The sequence below is a fragment of the Mytilus trossulus genome, chromosome 13 (genome assembly GCF_036588685.1).
Source record: "Mytilus trossulus isolate FHL-02 chromosome 13, PNRI_Mtr1.1.1.hap1, whole genome shotgun sequence".
NCBI lineage: Eukaryota > Metazoa > Mollusca > Bivalvia > Mytilida > Mytilidae > Mytilus > Mytilus trossulus.
This window is the reverse complement of record NC_086385.1, coordinates 25725699-25750968: the sequence shown is the minus strand read 5'-3', so window position 1 is coordinate 25750968 and position 25270 is coordinate 25725699. Positions and strand designations below refer to the sequence as shown.

Below are 25270 nucleotides of genomic sequence, written 5' to 3'. Positions count from 1 at the left end.
TTTGTCACGAATGTGATCTACCGAATTACACTTTTTACCTCATGTATGTGCCAAATGTGGAGCAGGATCTGATTACCCATCCGAAGCACCTGAGATCACTCCCGGTTTTGGTGTGGTTCGTGTTGCTTAGTCTTTAGTTTTCTATGTTGTGTCTTGCGAACTATAATTTGCGTTGTCAGTTTAATTTCAATCTATCATTTTGACTGTCCCTATGATATCTTTCGCCCTCTTTTATGTGCATGAGACAAATCGAAGACATATCTTGTTTTCTTAGAAACGCTTCACATACGACATTTAACAAGTATTCAAGTAATTTTTCGATACAACATTAACACAAACAAATTATGTCTGGTTTTATATAAAGCAAATTAAGATTCACGTTATGGTAATTATAAAAAAATGTAAATTCTACTTATTACTGCATATAAACAATGCATTTCTTGAAAATGATTTGGATAACTACATGTTAGTGTTGATTGTAAGTTTTGATAGTATTATTTGTATGCAGAATTTTCTGGAACCGTAAAAACTAGTATCCATATTATCATACTTAAGCATTAAAACCAACATCAAGAGTATAATTTTTCTTTTTACATGTAAGCTACAAATCAGAAAACATTTGTCATCACTGGTTAACCGCGAATATAATTCCTTCAGCTGTTTGTTCAGTTGCTATTTCTTCAGTCGTTTCTAAATAAGGGTATTTGCAATAAAATACCTTTCACTGTGATTGAAAATTCCATTTCCACGTTTTCTGCTTTAACATAGTATGTCCCGGAATCTTTCACTGTTGTTTCTACGATTGTAAGTGTATGCTGATTACCACTGCTGGTAATCAAAATGTTCCTAGACTGATGCAGTTCACTGTCCTTTTTGTACCATTTGATTTCAATGTTAGCTGTATAAACTGAGCACGTCATTTCAATTGTGTTACCTTCGGAACAATACTGTGTATCGATCGTTGAAGTAAACATTGCTGTAAAATAACATATGAATGCAAACATATTCATAAATATTGAACGCTTGTTTTGTATACACACATTATTTGGTTACATGACTTTTGAAATATATGTAATGATGAAATAATTTAAAATGTTGATTGTTTTAAACAATTCCGGTATCGAACGTAAAAATTTAGAAATTGGAAAACAAATTCAGGAAATGGTTTCCCAGTTCGTTTTCATATCATACCCTATACAATCGAATAAATTCGCTCGTAACAATGGCTAGGCAAACGAATCGTTAACATAACTGTTGTCATGTAAAAGTTTCTCATGCTGGACACCTTTAACATAATGTCAGTACCGAATCACTTCTTACTGAGTTGATGATAACCTTAAAATCTTAAATTCCACGACCATTTTAAACGATAACAATTGTATTCATAAAACGTGAAATGTTGAACTACTATAGTAAATTCTTCTGATGGATCCATAATTGCAATATTCGTCACACAAAGATATTGAAAATTGGAAACATCATAAAACTTGATTGCTTTGCTACATTGCATATGCCCTAGAAGAAAACTATATGCATATACCGAAGCCCTCTTGTTTTCATTAGGCCTGGCAAACAAAAATCAATCTTAAACAGGAACATGCTGTAATTGTTAAAATAGAGTTATTGTGGTTTTACATCAAAAAGAATAACAAAATCTGTTTTAGTCTTCGATATATTTCTCAAATAATGAGATAATAGAGTAAATAGCGTCAACGAAAACATCTTATATTCAACACAGTTAACTCGATAACATTGTTTTAATTCGTGAAACATGAATTACGATACTGAAAACTGTAAACATCGTGAAATTTGGTTGCTATGCTACATGGTTTATGTTTAATACGAAATGAGAAGGTATATATTAAAGGCTACTTGAAACAGTATATGCTGTAACGATTATGATCATGACAGATAAGGATATGGTTTTGCTTCGAAAATAATACAAAATCGATTTTAGTCTCCATCATATTTCTTAAATGAGATAATACAGTAAGAAGCTTTACGGTAAAAACATAAAAGCTATAGCAGCAGAGGCAATTTCGATAACCAATGTTTCTTCAAAGATGCCCGATGCTAAAATATATGAAATTAAAAAAATAAATAAATAAATAAACCAACTGTGTAGAAACAATTAAACAATCACAGACTGTGAAACAGGGCTTAACACAATGGAGAGACATTAATTAATTTTGAATGAATTCAAACAATTATGAAGACCTGTTGGTGACCTTCTGCTGTTGTTTTTTATTTGGTCGGGTTGTTGTCTCTTTGACACATTCCCCATTTCCATTCTCAATTTTAATTTGAACTATTTTAGTAAATTTCAATACATCACTATCCATATATAAAAGAACTCATCTGTTTGAACAAATGTTTTACTATTTGCACAAGAGTCGGTGCATTTGTTTACTCAGTTATGTGTCGTATAGACCAGTATTACTAATTTAAGTTTTAACACATTTGATTTGTACTGATCGTAGCTTGTTTTGAAAACACACTGTAGAATTAGCTGTTGGTGTATAGAAGGCTTATATTATTAAAATTTAGATGCTACAGCAATTTAAATGGACAAAATATCTTGATAATCAATGGTATATCATTTTGATACTGTAGCTGGTGCTGAAATACGAATTTAAGATTGACAATTTACACATATATATACTGCAACAATGATATTGTTTTTTTTAAATGTTATTGATATTACTTATATCCACTTCGTTATCAACTTAACTCTAAACATTGATATGCATTTATAAACATCGGTGTGTGTGTGTGCGTGTGAGCGTGTGTGTTGGGCTGGATCTGAGGATAGAACAAATAGGTAAATACTCTAAAAATAAGTTTCATACGTTTGATAATCACTTTAGTTAGCCTACTTCTGTGTCCTGCCACCTCCAAACAGTACATTCCAACATCTTTTTGAGTAATATTTGTAATTTTTAATTTTTTCCAGACACCCTCTACAAATTTTTCAATATTTTTCAATGCTGGTAAAAACAGATCGTTTTTCAAAAAGGTACCCGAAAGTTTGTCATTCAACAACTTGTACTTAAGTTCAACAGTTTGTCCCTCAACTAGCTGTATGTCACGGGGAGGTTCTTCAATAAAGCTACCTGCAATTAAGCGTACAAATGTTAATGGGTACATTCATTTTCGAACATCTTTAAATATTGGACTTAACAGAAAAGAGTTACACTAGATACATCTGTAATATTATATGTTAGGGATTGAATGTTATCACTCATTGAGTTGCTATAATAATAAGTTGTGTTACGGCTGTTAATATTTAATTGACTATTTTATCGATACATTTTCTGGTTTCCACCAATTAGTGATAGTCTTGCAACAGATAATGCAGTCATCTTATCAGAAAAATACCATTTTCTTTTTATAAAACATATGTGATGTCGATATACGTGCTCATAAAACGTTTTTGTTGATGAAAAAACAATGAAAAGGTACAACCATTATCCAAGAAAGTGAAGAAGACGAGCAGACGACATGCGTCGGGAGTTGAAACCTTCGTTTCTTAGATTTTTGGAAATATAGCCAGTACCGAAGCATTGACTACTAAGTTGATGATACAGTAGAGAACTGAAAGTCCACAAGCAGTTAATTCTATTTATTTGTATTGGTCAAATGGGAAAGTTTTCATCACTTTCGGAATATTCGTCATTGTGTATGTATTGTCAGGTTACTTCGTCATACCTTATAATTAAGCGATGGAATAAACTATTCTTCGATCATGATTTTGAAAGAGAAAAAAATTATTAGTAAAATACTGTTGACAAACTGATTTAGAAGATATAAATTTACTATTGGTCTAAAGAATGACTTTGAAAAGTTGATACATGTAGATTATATATCAATTTGAATACACCATCCCATCAATCACAACATGAACTTTCTACATAGTAGTTAGAGCTAAATTCCGTTAGTTAACACGACATTTTCAACATACACACACATATGATAGCAATTATAACAATTCGTTTGTAAATTATATTTATAAATGTGTCTATGATAAGGCAAATATCATTAAAATGAAATATCACATACGCCGTATAACCAAGTTTGTTAGACTACTTCTTCGACCTGCAACCTCCAAACAGTAGACTCCAACGTCATCTACAGAAACATTTGTGATCTTAAGTCTTATCATTTGACCTTTCTCTTTTTTACTCATTTTGTCGATTAGTGGTACAACTTTACCATTTTTCAAAAAGGAATTCGGAAATATATTAATCAACAGCTTGTACTCTAGTGTTACAGTGTCTCCCTCAATAAGCTCAATGTCACTGCTAGGTTCGACAAGATATAAAAATGCTATTAAAAGAATAAATCAAAATGAAGAGGATTAGATTCAAATTTCATTAAGGATTTTATTGAACACACTAATTACATTTATAACACTAAAAATCAAAATTTAACAACTAAATTGTTGGCCACTTCTCAACTTGTTATAAAACAAAATTCGGTTTATGTTTTTCCCGTTTGAATGATCTTACACTTGTAATTTTGGGGCCCTTTATAGCTAGCTGTTCGGTGTGAGCCAATGCTCCGTGTTGAAGACCGTACGTTGACATATAATGTTTAGCTTTTATAAATTGTGACTTGGATGAATAATTGTCTTATTGGCACTCATACATTATCTTCTTATATCTATTTGAAGCTTTTCAGTTTAAATTGTTTTGGTTATTTCACTAATAGCATAGATTAAGTGTATTCTTGAAAATCTTATATTAGCGGCGTTCCAGCATCACCTTTTGAAGCGCACATCTTCCAGCTGAAACAAACTGGTTCCAGTACACATCTCCAGTCAAACTGCAATTGAGAGCGAAATTTATCGGTATTTCTAGTTTGCATATATCAAAATGCTCATGTTTTTTTTGTTTTGCATTTGACTTCCATGATTCTAAGAAAAGTACGTATGTTTAAGATTAAATTGGAAATTATCAATAATAACAATAGTTATTAGTACTTTCATTTGACGAAAATTATATTAAGATAACAACTGGACACTTTTTAGTTCCTTAATATCCTTTTCGATTACCTAACCTCGCTTTTGTGGTAAACATACACACAAGCATGTTTTAAAAGCGAAACAGTATAGTGTCATCCCTGAAAATTTTAGCATGTAATGCACAATAAGATCATACTGCACAGTATTGATCCAACGATGATTTCGGAGGAAACATTCCAGACAGGGGTCAAACTGTCAGACCTTTTAGCAAAATAATGGTTTCATGGACTTTTCTATTCATTGTACATACATACCTATTTTGCTTCAAAAGGTAAACACACGCTATTTTTTGTAAAGATATACATATATAATCTTGATAATATAAGTATGCTTTCAATTAGTCTAACAATTCTTTGGAAATATTCCGATTGTTGATTTGTGCAGAAAAAAAGGTGCAAATAATCTTCATACATAATCAGGCCAACTGTCATTTAAAAAAGGTGTCAATGTACTACTTTCAATATTGATATGAATATCAGCCGAAAAATGCCTCTTTTTCCCGAAATTTCAATTTGCCGACGAGTTAAGAAATCTATAGGTGTAATACCACCAAATCATTGTATGTCACGTCTGGTGGCATTCGAAAATAGGTCGTAAAAAATATTCCCTTGACTTTGACAGTTGCAGGTTATTAAGCATGTTAATCTTACATTTCATTGCAGTAAAACATAAACACATATCGTTGGTATTTCAAAGCATTGTTATATTTGTATTTGCGGATTCTATAGAAAATTTCAAAAACTTGAGGTTACATGGTTACTTAAGTTCGTACAAAGATACAACAAATAAATAGATCGATTAACTTCCAGTGATGGTTATTTTCTTATATGTAATAAAATGTTTTGTGAAATATTTTCTATAGTAATAGACACGATACAACTATACAGTCACATGATGAGTATTTCTTTATTTGAAAGAAAAATCAATTCTGCAATTTTTTGGAAAAATTAGTTATTTAACAAAGACTATTAGGTGGAAATAAATGGTGGTATTACACCTTAAACTTTAGTTTACGTTAGCGGCATCATTATCTCCCTTGTAACTGTTTAGTACACCCTTAAGTAGTATATGTCAAACTGTTTTGTTTTCGAACAACATTGATAAGTCTTTTAAAAGTAGTAGAAATGCTCAAAGACAAATTTAAATAACTAGGAATTTTTGATTATATTGTAAGCCATGCTAAATTTAGCTTAGAAAGACAAATCTGCATGTTTCTTTACAATAAACGAGACAATTGTGTGTCTGTAGTGAGCATCTTGCTATAATTTCTTTTGATGTCAAACACCTAACATTTATTATTGTTCCTACCTTCCAAACTCGACTGAATTATCAGAACTCCAGTACAGAAGGCAATGGTTAAACCTATAAAACAACGTGTAAACGGTTATCATGGTTATAGGTCAAAACAATTTTGTTTCTTGACACCTATTAGCTCCTTTATGAAATGTCAGAATACTCTTGAATACGATTTTCCAATAACTAATGTAATTATCTCTAGGGTTCAAAACAATATTATGACGAACTGTCTGGATCTGCTCTTTTTAGAACAGTTATAAAGTATCTAGTGTTCAAAACAATATTATGACGAACTGTTTGGATATGCTCTTTTTAGAAGTTACTAGAACACACCCCCGAAATCGCGGGGAAATAGAGCGTATGTAAACTGTAAAAAAAAATATGCTGACTGGAGAATTTCAGGAGAGGTATCAAAAGTCAAAGGTACTTAGGGACTTGGCACATTTTTTTGCCCTCCCCCTTTTTTCTTAATACCGATTTTTATACCTACTGTTTTTCTGTACTCTATGAACATGCATATATATTTAATTATTATACAGAGAATAGCGGCAATAAGTGAAATTAATCATTAAGCTTAAATCATGGACAATAAGCTAACACATAGGCATTAAGTTATTGCCTGAAATTTTCAGGCATTAATCTTATTTCCTGAAATTTGATGATGATCATTCGCCCTAATGCTGAAATTAATTTTAGGCAATAAGTAAACTCTGGAATTTATGCATATTTAGTGATTAAGAAGATGTGTCAAAAGTCAAAGGTACTTTTATATGTTAGCGGCAATAAGTGAAATTAGACATTAAGCTTAAATCATGGGCAATAATTAAGCTAACGCATAGCCATTAAGTTATTGCCTGAAATTTTCAGGCATTAAGCTTATTTCCTGAAATTTGATGATGATCATTCGTCCTAATGCCGAAATTAATTTAAGGCAATAAGTAAACTCTGGAATTTATGCATATTTAGTGATTTATTCTTGATATATAGCCGTTTCTCAATTATAATTCTAATATTACAAATATATATATATACATCAGTGAAAGCCATGATTAGTAAAGAGCCCCCCTCCCAAGATAACCATTGAAATTTGTATTAAATTATAACAAATACAGTTATATATATTCATGGTAAATGTATGTAAGAATACAGAAATATATCCGCAGTGACCACCGTTGGTAGTAAACCATAGGCGGTCGGATCCCAGGGGGGTGGGGGGGGGGGGGGTGGCTGGGGGCATTTCGTTAAAAAAAATGTTGATTATATGGGGAATCACTGAAACATGAGCGGAACGCCCCCCCCTTTTTTTTAGGTCAGTCAGCGCCCCTCTCGCTTATGAAAAGTTCTGGATCCGCCACTGTAAACTAATTGATAGTAAATAGCAAATATTATTCACTTTCGTTTTCCTCCCAAAATAACCCAAACTGAAACACATTAAGCGAGGATGATACATGCTAGAACTCAAATTGATAGCAGAAAGCAATACTTTATTCATAGTCTTTGCATGTTCAAAGTACAGAAAAACCCAAACCGGAAGTATAATCTGACTTAAAGTTTTGTCCAATGACGGGAAAATATCCGGACGCTTTCTTTTTCGTTTTTATCCCAAAATAACCAAAACTGAATGATCATAAGAATGGATGACAAATTCGACTATACATGTTACCTGTTGGACACAGAGGCATGATGATTAATTTATTGTGGAAGGAGGAGAAGCGACACCCAAAATGAGATCTTCTCGTTTAATAGTATAGATAAAAGACGTAAAATATGGCACATGTTTGATCATGGTTTAAAAGATCCTGATTGAAAGTTAAGGGAGAGAACTATCCTTTCTCTGTATCAAGTTTGGAAGAAATCAAAGTACAAAAAAAAAGTATTCATCATTCCTGTTTTAACATTTAATCATGAATAAGACTGCAAAATTTGGTCTCTGTTTTAGTTGATTGCTTTTCCGCTTTGTAACGATCTGATCAGTAAAGCATTTTCAACTGAATATATTGATCTTATTGTGTGCTGTAAGGTACGGGAGGATTAAGTGTTTATAAACAAGTTAAACCCCGACAGTTATCTCTTATTACTTACATTCACTTCATTTGAACTTGTCTCATTTGCAATCACTTATTACCAATGTTATTTCAACTGATTAGGCGGAGCTAGGTTTCAATTTGCATAAGGACAGTCTATATTGAAGATGTGTGTGATAAGGATGATTATTACTGATTTCTAATCACCTATCAGTGTCATCAAAGGAATTTACAAAAGAATTACTGGACACTTCATTTATGAGTTTATCCTAATACACCTATCTATAGATGGACTGGTTTATTATGAGCGAACCGGTTAAACTCCGCCCAGTCAAGTGAAATAAATCGAGTAATACTTGTGGTGGTTTTTAACGACCATGACTTTGTATAAAGTATTTGCTATCAAACCAAAGCTCCTTTTTTATACAAAAGTCTTTCAATTGGAAAATATCTTTTGTCTTTGACTGTTTAATACACAAGTATATCCAATAGACAATTATGCCATTACTCAATATAAAGCACGCAAAAGCGAATAAATCTGTGTTCCATACAGAGGTTAAAACAAATATTGTCTCTTCGTTTGTTGTGTTTTATCTTTTTATTTTGCCATTTGATTAGGAACTTCCGGTTTTGAATTTTCCTCAGAGTTCAGTATTTTTGTGATTTTACATTATACGTCAATTAAATTTTATTTTCATAGTTTCGCGTATCAATTCAAGTGTTCTTGTATACGCGTGTTTACTTAAATTATGTTAATGCAGTCAAAAACAAAGCAAAGGTGGGTTGACATTTTGACAGTGTTTTATCGGTGTTAAAGACGTTGACAAAAGTTGTCACTCGTCTAACTTTCAATATGTACTTCAATAAATACGCGAAATCATTTTCCACGTTCACAATTTTGTGAAAAAAAGATAAAACAAAATTCCGTCTTCCTTGCGGCGTGAAAAAATTTCAACTAAAAAAAAACGGAAATAGGACAGCACATTCGATTTTTAACATGTAGAAACGTTTAGGGGAACTCATTTTACCTTGCAAAAGGCTTCATATTGATTCCCTAGGAGAACTGATGCAAGGTATTTACTTCGCATCCAAAACATGAAAATCGACTTAAACGAAGCATCGGATTTATTCATATCATTACTGACGAAGCTGTGATAGATAGATAGATATATAGTTTATTCCAATAAAACATGAAAAACTATGCAAGTATAAAGGTTGCAGACTAAATACAAACATGAATACAACATATAAGTATCTGTGTAGTTATACATCCTGTAGACACAAACAAGCGTTGTATTAATTTTTCTTTGTTGAGTTTTGTATACTATTGATTGCCAACTTGAAGGCAATGTCAGTAAAGTTTCTCCTCATGAGTTTGACGTTCTTTTTTTATCGTTCTAGATCTCCCCTCTTTGAAAGTCACGTAAGTCAGTAATTTCGAAAAAAAATGTGTATAGTTTTAAGAAAATTGATTCAAGCAAATTGGATTCAATATGAGATATGGAACAACTGTCACTATAATCTGATTGGCATATCCAGTACCCCTAGAATAAGATCACCAATGAATTCTACAATCGATAGGAGACTTTTGGCAGTAAAATAATTTGATGTTTCGTAAAACATATTGTTGGAATTTGTAGAGCTAGGGTCACACATTCACGATGTTCACCGCACTCCTTAACAAAGCCATTCCTCATTACAATTTGTCAAAAGTCTAATCAAGATCCTATGAATTGTGGCTAGAAAATATTTATTGAATAACGATAATGATCAGATATTGTTAAGGAAATGTCCAAATTCAGCAGTTTCAAACCAAGTTTGTCAATGTGATCTTGTTATAATTCGATGTGTATCTGTTAGTGGCAATAAGTGAAATTAGGCATTAAGCTTAGATCCTAGGCAATAAGCTAACGATCCTAGGATTTAAGATTAAATCTTAAGAAATATGTGCAGGCATTGCAATAAGCTGCTTAATGCCTAAAATATAAATGCAAGTAAATAAAGGAAATTTATTCATTTAAATACAAATATATGTGCTACATAATAACATTATAAAGGCTGGAGCATGTTTATCGAAACTGTCCATGCACATCGAAGTTACTCGAGGATGATCTTAGCTAGGATGTCATAACCGCTGTCCCAAGTATTGGCGTAAAAGAAAAAAACAAATGAAAAAAATAAATATGGTTTCAAACCCGATTAAATATTAGAAAATAACTATAAGTTTTGAATTAAAGGTAATAAAAAAAGTTTGATATCTTAATTGTATATTTAAAATCTTTGAAACAAAACACAAGTCAAAAATATAACTACGTTTTATATTAGAACTGAACAAACTAATTGTAAATAGTTCAAATTAAATAAATAATCTGTAAAATCATTATATGATTTGAGGGCGCTGAATTTGAATTGTCACGGTTTCAAACTTAATAGTTCAAATTTTGTGAAACTTTCATATAAATACTGAGTACTTCAACTCTATTATTTTGTTACTGCAACTCTCCCAAAGAGACCGGAAATAAGAACACTAATAACATATGATATTTATATTAAAACGCACCAAATAATAATTTAAAAATATAAAAAAATTATGGAAATTTTTGTTAAAATCATTTTGTTATCACAAGTTGTGGAACTGTGAACAAAGAACATTTACTTATCCAATAGAAAAATTGGAAAATGGTGTGAGCAAAAAATACTATAATCTTATTTTTTTTTCTTTTGTACAGTTCAAACCCAGGATTTTTATAATATACAAATCCTTGTTCAAACCAGCTCGACTGGTGATGTGTACAAATTTTCGAATTAATATTATAATTACTCTATTGATAATAGAATCTTTTCCCTTTTTGAATTGCATACAATCACCTTTTTTTTAAAAATCTTTTTAATATTTTGTAAGACGACAACACATGAAAAAGGTTAATTCTGTTTTAGCTGCTAAAATTACTTTTAAATAAATAAAGGCAACAGTAGTATACCGCTGTTCAAAACTCATAAATCCATGGACAAAACAAAATCGGGGTAACAAACTAAAACCGAGGGAAACGCATTAAATATAAGAGGAGAACAACGACACAACACCGAAACGCAACACACACAGAAACAGACCAACAATCAGACAAAATACCGCGAGAATAACAAAAACTTAATGTACTAAATTTGAAGATCTGTCAAATGAATGTATAATCATACATGTAATAAAAAAAAGATAATTAGGAAACAAATTTATATCAAGAATAAATCACCAATTAAGCATAAATTACAGAGTTAACTTATTGCCTAAAATTATTTTCGGCAATAGGATAAATAATCATCATCAAGTTTTAGGAAATAACCTTAATGCCTGAAATTTCAGGCAATAACTTAATGTCTAGGCGTTAGCTTATTGCCTAGTTTAACTTATTGCCGCTTACAGATCTTTCACAAGGTACTAACCGATCGAATCTGTCCCAACACCTGTCTACCGAATGTGATCCGAGAGAGATCAAACAGTGATCAAACAATTGAACGACACTGACGGATCATAACCGTTAGAAAACTGTCGCCATATTGGCAATGGTCAGGTACTGTCAAAACGTAATCCTATCAGTCTGATCTACCGCACTAAAAACGACTTTGTCTGTGTTCTGTATTTGTCGGGATCGACTCCGACATCGGTATCATTAGCAAATTTCGTATTAATTCTGGACTATTCCTGACAATGTCGAAAACTTGTGACCTTAATGCCAAAACACCCGAATGACTTTGAGACAATAATATGTTTTTTAAATTTCACTTTCAAATACCTTACTAAATTAAATTTATTAAACTATTATGACATCAGGTTTACCTTCATGTCGTATTATACTATAGAATACTTACCAATACATATAGAGTATATCATTATATTCCGTTGCACTGAAAAACGAATTACAAAAAAAAAACACTTCATTAAACTAGATTCTATGTTCAAACTCCACAAGCCATGTTTAACCCCGTCGCATTTTTGAGCATTTCCCAAGTCAGGTGACTGTGGTCTTTGTTAGTCTTTTTTTTTAATTTTAGTTCATTTACATGTCTTGGAGTGTAATGTGACGTCCCTGTTCACTGACTTATTACACAATTTTATTTAGGGTCCAGCTGTAGACCACCCCTGGTTGCAGAATTGTCTAGCTGCGTTGAATGCTTCATGCTGGACTTCGGCTTGTGTCTGTTATTTGGTCAGATTGTTATTTCTTTTACATGTTCCCCATTTCCATTTTCAATTTATTGAATTTAACTATGACAACAAACAAGATATGCCTGTGTTATCTTTGAAGATTGGACGTGGGTTAAATGTTGCAAATTGAGTTTAACTATCGAAGAGTAGCAGATTTACTAAACGAGCATTTGTGACAGTAGGTTTTGCGAAGGCCAAGGTTCTCACGCAATTCTGTTATCTTTATTATAATATGTGTAATGTAAATCCATAGATCAGTACATTTTAGTCATCATTTCGATGAAAAATATTGCTACAAAAATTACAAAATATGATGTTGTCTTCTTTGCCAACTAAACACGTGGATTTTATATATATATATTTTCCATCGTCAAATGTTAACAACTGCGTTTTCTTGTTTAGAGCAATAATCAGATGTAATTAATATTAAATTTTAAAAAAAAAAAACATTTGTAGGTGAAACACGTGAGATTTTTATTTATCATTGAAAAGACAATATGTTAAAACATTCCAGAATTCAAATTGTCGGCTATACACAGTAAGATAGGGTGTTTACGCAGGGTTGTCATCCAATCAGATCCATTGATACAAGTTGAGTGCTCTAGAAGTTTCGTTTTACTTTTATTTTTGTTTCGTGTGTTTATTACTAGGTCTTATATACTTTGTTTTCAAGCTCTGTCTTTTTAAAATATATGAATGACGGCATTCATACATCATAAGTTAAAGAAGACATAAAACCCCCAAATCGAGAGAAAAAAATAATCAACCATGTGTTACAAGAGAAAGCCAACATAACACATGTAACACCTGATTAACAAAATGACTGCCACAGAAATGGATGCATACTTTTGATTTACTATTTATCTCAGATTCTCTAGTACATATTCAATAAAAGAAACGACAAAAAGCAGCGAATTATAAATTGAAAAATCCAACGAGGTATTTGAAGGTACTGTCATCTTTTAAGACATCCTCTTGGGTAATATGCTTAATCGAACTAAACAAACATTTTGCGAGAGTTTAACTTTTTATATTTTTTCTTCTATATCTGTACATGTTTACCAATAAAGTTACAAAAACGGAAAATATAGAAGAAAGAAGTAAGTTTAGTGGACTTAATATCAGAGTGTAATTAACATCACGTAAAATGTTATCTTCTTCCTTTCAGAATATTGAAAAAATATTGAAAAATGGACATTCTTTTGCATCAAATTAACTTCGATTTATTATTTGTTATGCTTAAAATTTAAAAAATGAAATACAAATAGTTAAAAAAATGAATATTTATGTTCTAAAAGATTTAGATCTATTTCAGAAACATTATATATATTATTAGTATTTCTTTGGTCTCCCAAAGATAACACAATAAGTTGAATCTTGATTTTGAATTACAAAAGTGCATGACTGTTTCATTGCTTTCGATGATGTAAAGCACATTTAAATATACGTTAGCATCAAATCAAACCTTTTTTTTTTATTATGGAATGATTCAATTAAATTCTTACCTTCATATGAGATATTCTGTCTTGTTAAAATGTTCTCCGTTTTATTTTTGTTTACAGTTGCGATTACCCTGAAATGTTTTCCTAACGTTAAACTTACATGAACTATGCAGTTATCAAGAACATATCTACACCTTAGATTAATATTTTCAGACTTAATGTGCACGACATAACAGTTTCAAATTATACCACCAAGCAATCAAGATTATTGCAATAACATGTCACGAATAGGTTAAATAAGATTTGAAAGCAACTCTCATTTTAGATTTATGAAAAAAAATCATGAACGATATCCGATTAAAATCTAGGTTTCTGTGACAGGGATTTCAATGAATAGTAGGAATTAAAAAATCCTAAAATAAAACATGAAACAAATCTAAAAAAAAATAATAGCCAGTCCCCTTTTTCATAAAATATTGAACAGAACTACCCCTGTCACACTCTATGTATACAGGATTATCGAGACCTTACACTTTGTATTTTTGCATATATGGAAAATCATCATAATTTAGTGTAATTTGAGTTTAAGAAATGATAAGATTAGTAACGAGCACCATCATGTTTTTAATGGAAAGCGATATCTATTCCTGTTTTATCAGTTGTTGCCATAATATCAGTAGTTTGAAAGTTACAACCTAAAAAAGTGAGTTGTTACTGGCACACGTGATTTTTCATCCATTTGTCGGTTAAATTCGAACTTTTGGGTTCCAACTACTGTTTTGGTTGAATTAATGGTACTTAAAAAGTTTGTGTGCATCATCGATATCATCTGATACAACATATGATAATAATGAATGCCATGTATGTTTACAACAAAAGGAAAATACCTAATAATAAAGCAGCATTTATAAGACGGTAAAACAAGAACAACTGTTAAACTTTCAACGTGCTTCCACATGAATATCTCTTTCACAAATAGATTAAAACACGACAGATGATCATTTTCAAATATTTTTTTGTTCGGTACAGTATTAAATAACTTAATACCGTTGAATGAGCTTTGAGATCCAATGGACACTTTATATGTCTCTTTTTTGTCGAATTGTACCTGTATACGAATAATTTATCTCATAAGTCGATCTAGTATTAAAGGCTGTATTTCCTAAACATGATTTTCTTTAAAAGACCATTTTGTCGGGGTTTTTTTGTTATCTTTTTTCTGAATGGACAATCATATGGTAGCAAGATGAAATTTTAATAAGTGTTCTATCGTTACAATCTGATCAAAGCTGATTTTTATGATTATGTATTTTTCTTTCAATGAAAAAGGTTTAATCCACCATATTCTGCTAAAGAAGCTGACTGTATGACGTCCGTTATAGTACATTATCCATGCGTTTCATGTGTCTGAGCTTTTAGTTTTGCCATTTCCTTAAGGTTTTTCCGTTTTTATATATTTTTGTTACTTTTGAAAGAAAGCTTTTGGACCAAGGTTTAGAAGTGGTAAAGTTGAAGACATCCATTACAAACGGTCCCATGGTTGAGTTGACTTATGATTTTAGAAAGGCACTTTGATATTTTTTTTTTTAAAGAAAAAGAAATAAAAACAATTCAGGTAATTTTGAAGATGATGACGACATGTTTGACAAATTATGATATGTTTTATTACCTAATTCTAAAAATACCGTCTGTAATATGCTATTGAAATTGTCCGTGAAGATGTTCTAGAGAATAGTATTTACCTTTCGTAGATAATTGGTTTACATTCAGATAGAGTTATGTTCTCGTCATCATTAAGACATTTATAATCTGCAAAACATAGAAGAAACCTTACAGGTCGAGTCGAACGTGTCGAACAACTATATACGTCATTTCAATTCAATTAATATTTAGTAAAATAGTAATTGCTAGATGTTATTCCCATGAATTCTAGAAAGTAACATTAAAGTATCAAACTCAACATTTAACGTCAAAAATGTCTTACAATGATATAGTAAAGGCACGGGTAATTTATTCTAATTAGATGTAACGAAAGTCAGTATTCACAAAATCCTAAATATCAAATGTATCAAAATATTTCGAAACGTTTGTGTTTAAAATATTTAAAGAAAGTGCAATGAAATGTATTACAAAATTAAAGGCTTTTAACAATTAGGACCAAATTGCTTTTTTTACTCGAAAAAGATTAATAATTACCTGGAGATAACTTGTCAGTTGAGTTAGGACATCTCTTTACATAACATGAGCAATCTTCTTTTGATGGGACACAAAAACATGGATTAAGAGTTTCGACAAGAAAATCATAACCTCTTTTGTAGTCACATCTGCAGGTGGCATCGATGTTACGGTTTCCTTGACCATAGATCACTTGTCCCTCTTCAGTACACGTCGACTTTTGAAAGATACAGTTTGTACTAACGTTTGTGTAGAATGTTATTGGCCATGGCTGGTAACGGTCTGATGAACAAATATCTGCATCTAATCCTCCACGTAGAACATGTTTTCTGCCTATAAAATTATCTCATAACAAATTGTCCTTCAGGACAGTAGTTCAGAAATATCAATATAAAACATATCTATATGATTGAAAGACCCGACTAAGGTTATTTTTTCTACAAAACTATATATTAATATATGATATGATAAATTTAAAGATTTTTTTTTTGCTGTACTAAATTGTGTTTTTTTGTGATTTTTTAGATATATACATTGATTTTAATGTGTGTTTACCCTGGATATTTTGTTCCTGTTGTGATTGTAAACATATAATATGGTTCTTCATAATACACAAGGGACTAACGATACTTTTTGTTTTTTTGTCAGCTATTTTTGACGATCTAATGAGATGCCTTTTCAGTTTAAAAGTTATGGTGAATGTGTCACACTTACGTACCAGATTAGGATGAAAATGGGCTCAAGGAAACGTGTTTAATCTTGATACGTTACATTATGTAGTTCTTTTATATAGTGATTGTCATTTATTGTAGACTATTAACCTTGTTTTCATCGATTGCTTCTTTTTAAATCAAGCCACTGTTTAGCTTTTTAGAATTATTAAATAGTTTGTCGAATCGGGGTTTTAATAATATATTTGATTAAACTGTATGCCAACGGCCAGTTTTCATAGGATATCTGGTGGATAATGATCCCATTTGTATTAATTTCCTTATTTGTACATTACCTGGTTGTAGAAAATCGAATACTGTGCAATTTTCAGAATATCCATTTATAAGATCATTCTTGAGAAAGAAATACTTCGACGGATCAGGACAATGTCCTCTTGCACGGAGTGACCACTGCGCTGGTTCTGGGCATTTAAATGGGAATGCTGCGCAAACTTGAACCTGAAATAAATAGTCTGCTGTTTTACTACATGTTGATAATCATATACTTACTCATATATAATATAAATGCATAACTCTCGTGATAGACTCTAAATACTAGCCTATAGTGTTGAACACAAAACGTCTCATGTTAGTTAAAAAGATAAATATACGGTTGTTTAATTTTAAAACTAAATTTAAATTACGATCCGTCATTTACCATTACCAAACATGTATCATTTTTGAGAGTCAAAACAAGTCATATGCATGACGTGATGTAATCAACCTGAAATACGATAAACAAGTTGCGATGCATATGTATGAATTAAATTTCATACAAGAACAAATACATCCTCAAACCATCAAATAATACAGTCACTTGCAGCAGACAGAAAACCGTGAAAAATGTCATTATGAAACTTATGCTAATACCTCTTCAAAATAACAGTCTTAAAAATTTGAAAATTAATATCAAAACATAAGGAATAAATCTTCCACATGATAATCATAACTTTTGATTCTCAAACCGGTGTGTGTTTTCAAACGCACACAAATAAAGCAAGACCTGCATTCAAAAATACTAAATTCTAACGCAGACTAAAAGCTGTTGAAACATATGAATGAATAATGGTTACGGAAATGTAAAAGTCAAATCACCTAATATCCTTCTCTAAAAAAAGCTGTCGATTTAAACTCATTTCTAATTGTATATTTCTTTAGAAACATTATTCGCATCCAAGATTTAGGATACACTATATATTTCCTTTGGTATAGTATTTTTCACAGCGATACTTACCAAAATCAAGAATCTAAACAACATTGCTGTCTGTCTTATACACTTGGTGTTCAAGGAGAAACCTCATCTAGAACATATTTCGAAATATATAAAAATACATAATTATGTGAATATAACAGCTGATACATATTTTTTTAATAACATACACGTGGTAATGAAATCTTCAAATTGAGACTGGAAATTATGAATGTGTCAAAGATACAACAACCCGACAAAAAAGTAGAAAAAGACCGGAGGGAAACAAAGGTTTTCAACACCGTGAGAAAATCTCACACCCGAAGGTGTGCTTCAGCTTGCCTTACGCAAAAAAGTGCAGTAGATCTGAGATAATGGATATAAAAAAATAAATAACTAAAACTCAAAATCATACAAGACTAACAAAAACAACAGTCTCCTGACTCGGAACAGGTGCAAAAATCCCTCTACATATACCTCTAGCCAATGTATAAGTAACAAATAAACAGTAACTACCATTGACATAACCCAATTGATGCTCTGGCAATTAATTGTTTCAAGTTTGTCGAGGAAGGAATAATATGTATTTTGGTCATAGGGTAGCATTGAGACAGCTGTATAACCGTTTGACATTTCATAAAATACTAAATCTTATCAATAATACTACAAATATTAGAGTAACATTAGCTGAATTTGTCTATACCCAACAAGTATACAGTCATACATGTTAATAAACTATTCGTATGTTCTATTTAGATATTTCTGTCGACATATACTTATGATCAGTTTGAAAGGTGAAGGTTCGTATCATTTCGCGATCAAATATTTATAAGTCAAACGAGATACAAAATGGCATGTGAAGAAGATAAAAAATGTTTACAATCTTTGATTACATGAATGGTATACATTTGTTTAAAGTTTTAAAAAGAAATGCTTCCGACAATTACAAAAAGCAATTTATTTTATGCTTTAAGACTGAACATAGTCTTAACAATTACTGTAAGAAACTAGATCTAAACTACAATGTTATTATATAAAATTCAGATTAATATTTACGCTTTTCCTTTATACGACCTAACAAAGCCGCTTGAATCAGATCATATAGAAGGCAAAGTAAATACAATGTTGTAGAATATTGATCATTGTTTCAAAACCAAACACTGCTTAAAAGCGCTGATGATTCCTGTCCATAACTAACATACTCTTAGCAAAAACGTTGATATCATGCCGTTAATAATTTTTGACATGATATCGTCTGTTTTAAACGATGTTGGATTTACGATAACTTACTTTAGTATCATCTTTTCTTGTTGCAATTGTACCAAAATGTTTGAATCTACAAAACTGCAAGGAAAATTGCAAACAAATGAGTTAATAAAAAAAAGATGTGGTATGATAAATGATCTGTGGCCTTTTTTAACAAATTTGTAAAGTTCGTTCTTATTTTGTAATGTCACACTACTGTCATAGGTTAGGCGGAGGATTGGAATCCCGCTAACACGTTTAAACCGATCACATGCTGTATGTATGTGCCTGTTACAAGTCTGGAACCTGCAAATTAGTGGTTATCGTTTGTTGATGTTTTCCATATTTGTTTTTCGTTCATTTTTTGTACATTAATTTTGCCGTTAGTTTTCTCGTTTGAATTGTTTTTAATTTGTCATTTCGGTGCCTTTAATACCTGACTATGCGGAATGGGCTGTGCTCATCATTGAAGGCCGTACGATGGCCTATATTTTATATTTTCTGTATTAGTTGGTCTCTTAAGGAGAGTGGTCTCATTGACAATAAAACCACCTGTTCTATTTTATATTGACATGTTCCTGACTTGGCACAGGTATTTCGTTATGTACAAAATGAAGGGTAACACCAAATTTAAGAGCTAGTTAAACAAAAATCAACAAGATTGTGATATCAGACGTTCCATTTTGTAATTTAGATACGCTTTGCATTTGATAATTTGAAGAATACTGAGGAAAGGTGAAGTAGGAAAAGAAAAATATGTTTTTGCTTTGGAACCAACAATATCTCATCAATGATATTACTTACTTCGGCCTTCTATTATGATTATAAAGTAGAATTCAAATTGAATTTAATATCAATAGCCAGAGAAACATTTAAATTTAATACATATACAAACAGAACATAGGTAGAAAGCCATTTACTGGTCTATGTAAAAACACCAGTATAAGTATTTGTAGTTTTTTAAATGGTTCAGCTATTGAAACTGACATTAACATGCACCTACCTTTATGCTGCAAACTTCATATAACACAAAGTTGATTCACCAATCATGTATCCGCCCCCAAATTATGCACAACGAATAAAAGATAAAGCACTTGACAAAACTATCATATAGAGTATTTATCACAAGTCAATAGATAACTGAACGAATTAATTCAAATGTGTGTATCTAATCTCTAAATACATACTTACAATACATGTTTACTATATTTAAGTTGTTCAAATTATGAAATGCAGCGATGCAACATTCTATACATTTCAAAAACTTAACTTTCTTTTTCTAGATCTTCGCCATTGAAAAGTTCTTGTTTATACTTCTTTTTATTTTCTAACAGCATAAGGTTTTACTTAATATATTGATCAACTTTACAAGAAGCTATTTTCTTCATTTCATGAATAAAAAGAGTACAGTAGAAAAGACAAAAAAAAATCAGATTATTTGTAATTCAGCCTATTTCCAAGACAAAGGTTCACATACTAGGATTTTAAATGCTTTAATATCGCATAGATCTACGAATTTCATTGTTCAACAATTACGTTTTTATGTTGATATGCACATGATATTCAACAAGTCAAAATAAAAATAAAGAACATTGTTGTATGATATACATGTATTGCCTAAAAGACCAACTAACTGTCTACTGACTAAGTAAAGATACATAGATTTTATAACGGTGTAATTATTTTAGTCCGTATACAGCTATATACTGTTTTTCGCAATATATAATATTTTATGAAACAATATTAACATTAAGGTTTGACATATTTGCCAAAAAATCACTCCTCATCTAATATGGAACATATTGTAACAGTACAATCGCAGAAAACAACAACCGGATTGAAAGTTTACCACATGAGATCTAAACGAACACGACATATCGAAGAAAGACACCACACACGAATATAGATATAAGCGGTCTTGTAGTTATTAAAGAATTGTTCAAAGCAATATCAAACAAATACATTAATTAAAATTTTCTCGAAAAATATACCAACCAGAAGATGAAATCTAAAGGCTAAGCATTGTGCAATGGCATAGTAGGAATATACAATACTTGAATTATTGACCATCATTGTTGATACTTTATACCAATACCAAATACTTATATTTCAATTCATTTATAAAACCACAACAAAGATATGTGTTTATCTAATGAACGGATAACCTTTAACACTATGCTTTTTAATTATATATTTACGTGGCTCTATAACCAACATTTCCGTAAAAGATTGTTATAAAGTAAATACTTGTTTTGTTTCTGTGGACAATTTTGGCATTTTTGTTTGATGTACAGCAAAAATTGCAATTATTAAAAGTATTCAGATATGCAACCGTGCATATGCAAGCATATGATACTCGGTAAACTTATTAATGCGAACCCATATACTTATTTATACTAAATTATTTGCTAAGGATCTCATTATTATTCTATTATGATTTAATTGTGGATGTAACGCGTCTTCTGATTGGCTGACGTTATTTTGTTTTAAGTCCATAGACATAATTTAGTCATGTGACCGTTACTTCATCAACGTTTTTTCATAGACAGAAAAAATATTGCAGTCATTCCTTAAAGAGACTTGATCAAGGTTTAGTTTTAATTTAAAAAGTTCATTATTTGGATTCACCAACACTGAACATATGCTCACCATCAATAACACGAATAAGATGATTCAACATGTATCCCGATAAGGGTAACACTTAAAGTTTAAAATGAGTTATTACTACGAAATTTTTTTTTGAACTGTGAGTTTTTAGCATTTAAAAAAAATAAATTATCTAGAAAGATTAAACCGTGTCACAAATGTTTATTGCAATTATCAATGATAATGGAAATAAAAAAAAAATCATCATTCGTTTAAAATTCATCCTCTCAAACATATCGAATTCATAAATGACAGATATACAGACTCAATCGAAAAAAGAAATATTATATTATTGTAAAATATCATACCCTCTTTATATTATAATGCGAAATACCATATTCCATCCTACAATTCTACAAATCTGCAAATTAAATACAATCAATAATATTCGTACTTAATTTGGCCTTTTAAACATCTTTTGATTCGAGAGTCACTGATGAATATTTTGTAGACGAAACGCGCGTCTGGCGTATATATAAAATATTAATCCTGGTGTCTATGATGAGTTTATTTATACACAAATATATATAGGTTGGTCTTTGATACCCACTATATCATATGTAATATCTGAACGAGATCGAAGCAGTGAAAGTAAAATGATTTTTTTTTGCGTGAATTGCCGAGTTCTTGATATAAATCCGGTAGCACAGATCATTACAGCGTAATACTTTAGTATTGTGTATATAGTTATGTTATAGCATTGCATAGTTTAATTCTATAGCTTTGTGTATATAGTGATGTGCTATAAATGTACTGGTGTATGTAATGCAACAAATGTACGGTAGTTATGCTATTATAATGCATTTTAGCGATGTTATGAGAATATATATATCCAGTATGATGCTAAAAAATGTACTTAATGCAATTCTGTTATAGATAATGGATATTTTAAGGTTTTTCCTGTCGTAAAACACATCGAGGGGGAGTCAAGATTGATCAAATAAATGACCGACCGTAGGTATGTTTTTCTTTGGGAAATCCTGACACCCCGAGGTGTGTAATACGACGAGAAAAACCTTAAAATTTGCATTATCTGACTTATATACCGTCAAATTATTTTTATTTTATTTTTCAAGATTAAGAAAAATTAAGCATCATATTTTACCGATTACACAATAGTTATCAAAAGTACCAGGATTATAATTTTATACGCCAGACGCGCGTTTCGTCTACATGGGACTCATCAGTGACGCTCAGATCAAAATAGTTAAAAAGCCAAACAAATACAAAGTTGAAGAGCATTGAGGACCCAAAATTCCAAAAAGTTGTGTCAAATACGGCTAAGGTAATCTACTCCTGGGGTAAGAAAATCCTTAGTTTTTCGAAAAATTCAAAGTTTTGTATACAGAAGATTTATAAAAATGACCATATAATTGATATTCATGTCAACAAAAGTGGGATATTCCTTTCTTAGGCGTTCGCGTTTTAATACGCTCTACGACTCGTTAAGAATGTGAAATGAAACTCACTCATTAATCTAAATATAAACCTAAGAAATTATTATCCATTCACAAGTTCCATATCAGGAAAGTCGCCTCACAAAAAATCAATATGATAATTATAATTCGTACACAATAGAATTGGTAACATTCGATAACGGTGTATGAAAAATACAAGACACTTTGTAAGTAATATATTGTACCGAATTAGTTCATGAAAAGGGGTGCTATGTTATTGGTTTCATTTTATTTGTAATCGCGGAAAAGTTGTTACTTTTAAAAAAAAGTTGAATTGTATCGAATGAATTATTCAGAAAGTTCTTTCTTTTGAATAGCAAAAACATCATTATTAACAGATAATCAGGATATGATTATATACCCACACGCGACCATATTGTGAGTTACGTGAATGTTATTCAATACAATAAGAATATTTTATTTGTTGATCATTGGATAGAGTAAAGGTTTACATAAATTTTAAAAAGTTAAAAACTGACACGTAGGGAGCACGAAATCGTGATTCACGATTACTAAACTCAATACATGTAGTTCACAGTATAATTTTCTATTCAGTGTGTATCGTTCTGAACATGCATGAAATATTTGTCACTGGACGTTAAGCAATCAATATCAATCTACATATTCAGTGTGAATCAATAAGATTTTCAAAATCTTTCACACGAATATCTTCAATCTGGCTTTAATTTTATGTTTTATGTAAGTTTTACCTTAAAATTCATCTCACATATATGATAATGTCCCTGTATCAAGTCAGGAAGATGGCCATTGTTATATTATTGTTCGTTTCTGTGTCTGATGCATTTTAACGTTGTGTCGTTTGTTTCCTCTTATTTTCGAGATATTAAGATAAAACGTGGCACGGTACTTGTCTATCCCAAATTCATGTATTTGTTTTTAATGTTATATTTGTTATTCTCGTGGTATTTTGTCTGATGCTTTGTTCGTATCTGTGTGTGTTGCGTTTCGGTGTTGTGTCGTCGTTCTCCTCTTATATTTAATGCGTTTCCCTGGGTTTTAGTTTGTTACCCCGATTTTGTTTTTTGTCCATGGATTTATGAGTTTTGAACAGCGGGATATTACTGTTGCCTTTATTTAGCGATACTGGTAAAATAACAAAACTTCACTTTATGTGTTTCTAAAATCAAAATGCGGGCAATGACGTTATTTTACATCTTTAAAAAAATCCTAAATCGGCAACAAAAAATTATCAGATATCAAACAATAAAATTTTGAAGTAAATTATAGTTTGCATTTCTATCATGGAAAATAATTACATCACACAGGTCATTATATAAGCCTTGGAGCATATTTCATTGAAACATGGTATCGTCCGGGTAGATTCTTCGAAATAATGACCTATCGTTCTGAAAGAAAATAACTCCATATAGGTATACAATTTTTTGATACGATATTCACGGACTTGTATTTCCTTTCATGATTTCCTTAGAAAGAGGATTGCTACTTACATGAACTCTATTAAATTCAAAGTTACAAACGGTTAAGTTGAAATAATTCCGTCTTAAATGTTAGGGACGCCATCACCAGTTGTTTCATTTTGACCGCTACGGAATATCAGTGTCGCAGATGATATTAGGCTCCTTATGTCGTTACTACAAACTACTCCATTTCCACGAATATGAACGACCTGGTTTGTAATAACATGAACAACGGCTGCCACATGGGGAGCAGGTCCCCTCAGTTTTTGAGAGGGTTTATGTTGCTTAAACTTTATTTTTTTATGTTGTGTCTTGTCTTCTATTGTTTTTCAGTTAGTCTTTTTCTTTGTAAGGCATGTCAGTTTATTGTTGATCTATGAGTTTGAATGCTTCTCTTGTATCTTTTGCCACTCTTTTATGCCT

The 25270-nt window shown here is 31.1% G+C and overlaps 1 protein-coding gene across 1 annotated transcript; it reads right to left on the bottom strand.

Moving 5' to 3' along the window:
* Positions 1-2721: 2721 nt before the first annotated feature.
* Positions 2722-16649, bottom strand: LOC134694189 (titin-like). The gene is made up of 7 exons (XM_063555186.1): positions 16183-16649; positions 15729-15795; positions 14050-14117; positions 12208-12243; positions 6332-6385; positions 4060-4326; positions 2722-3113 (listed from the first exon to the last, which is right to left on the bottom strand). The coding sequence occupies exons 4-7, from the start codon at positions 12227-12229 to the stop codon at positions 2722-2724; spliced, it is 735 nt and encodes a 244-aa protein (XP_063411256.1). The 5' UTR covers positions 12230-12243; positions 14050-14117; positions 15729-15795; positions 16183-16649.
* Between the last annotated feature and the right edge of the window lie 8621 nt (positions 16650-25270).

Excerpts from the sequence above, each read along its gene's own strand:
- LOC134694189 (XM_063555186.1), bottom strand. The coding sequence starts at position 12,229 with ATGATATACTCTATATGTATTG. Across the intron at positions 6,386-12,207 it reads GATATACTCTATATGTATTG|GTTTAACCATTGCCTTCTGT; the intron begins GTAAGTATTCTA and ends GTTGTTTTATAG. Across the intron at positions 3,114-4,059 it reads AACAAACTTGGTTATACGGC|GTAGCTTTATTGAAGAACCT; the intron begins GTATGTGATATT and ends GCTTAATTGCAG.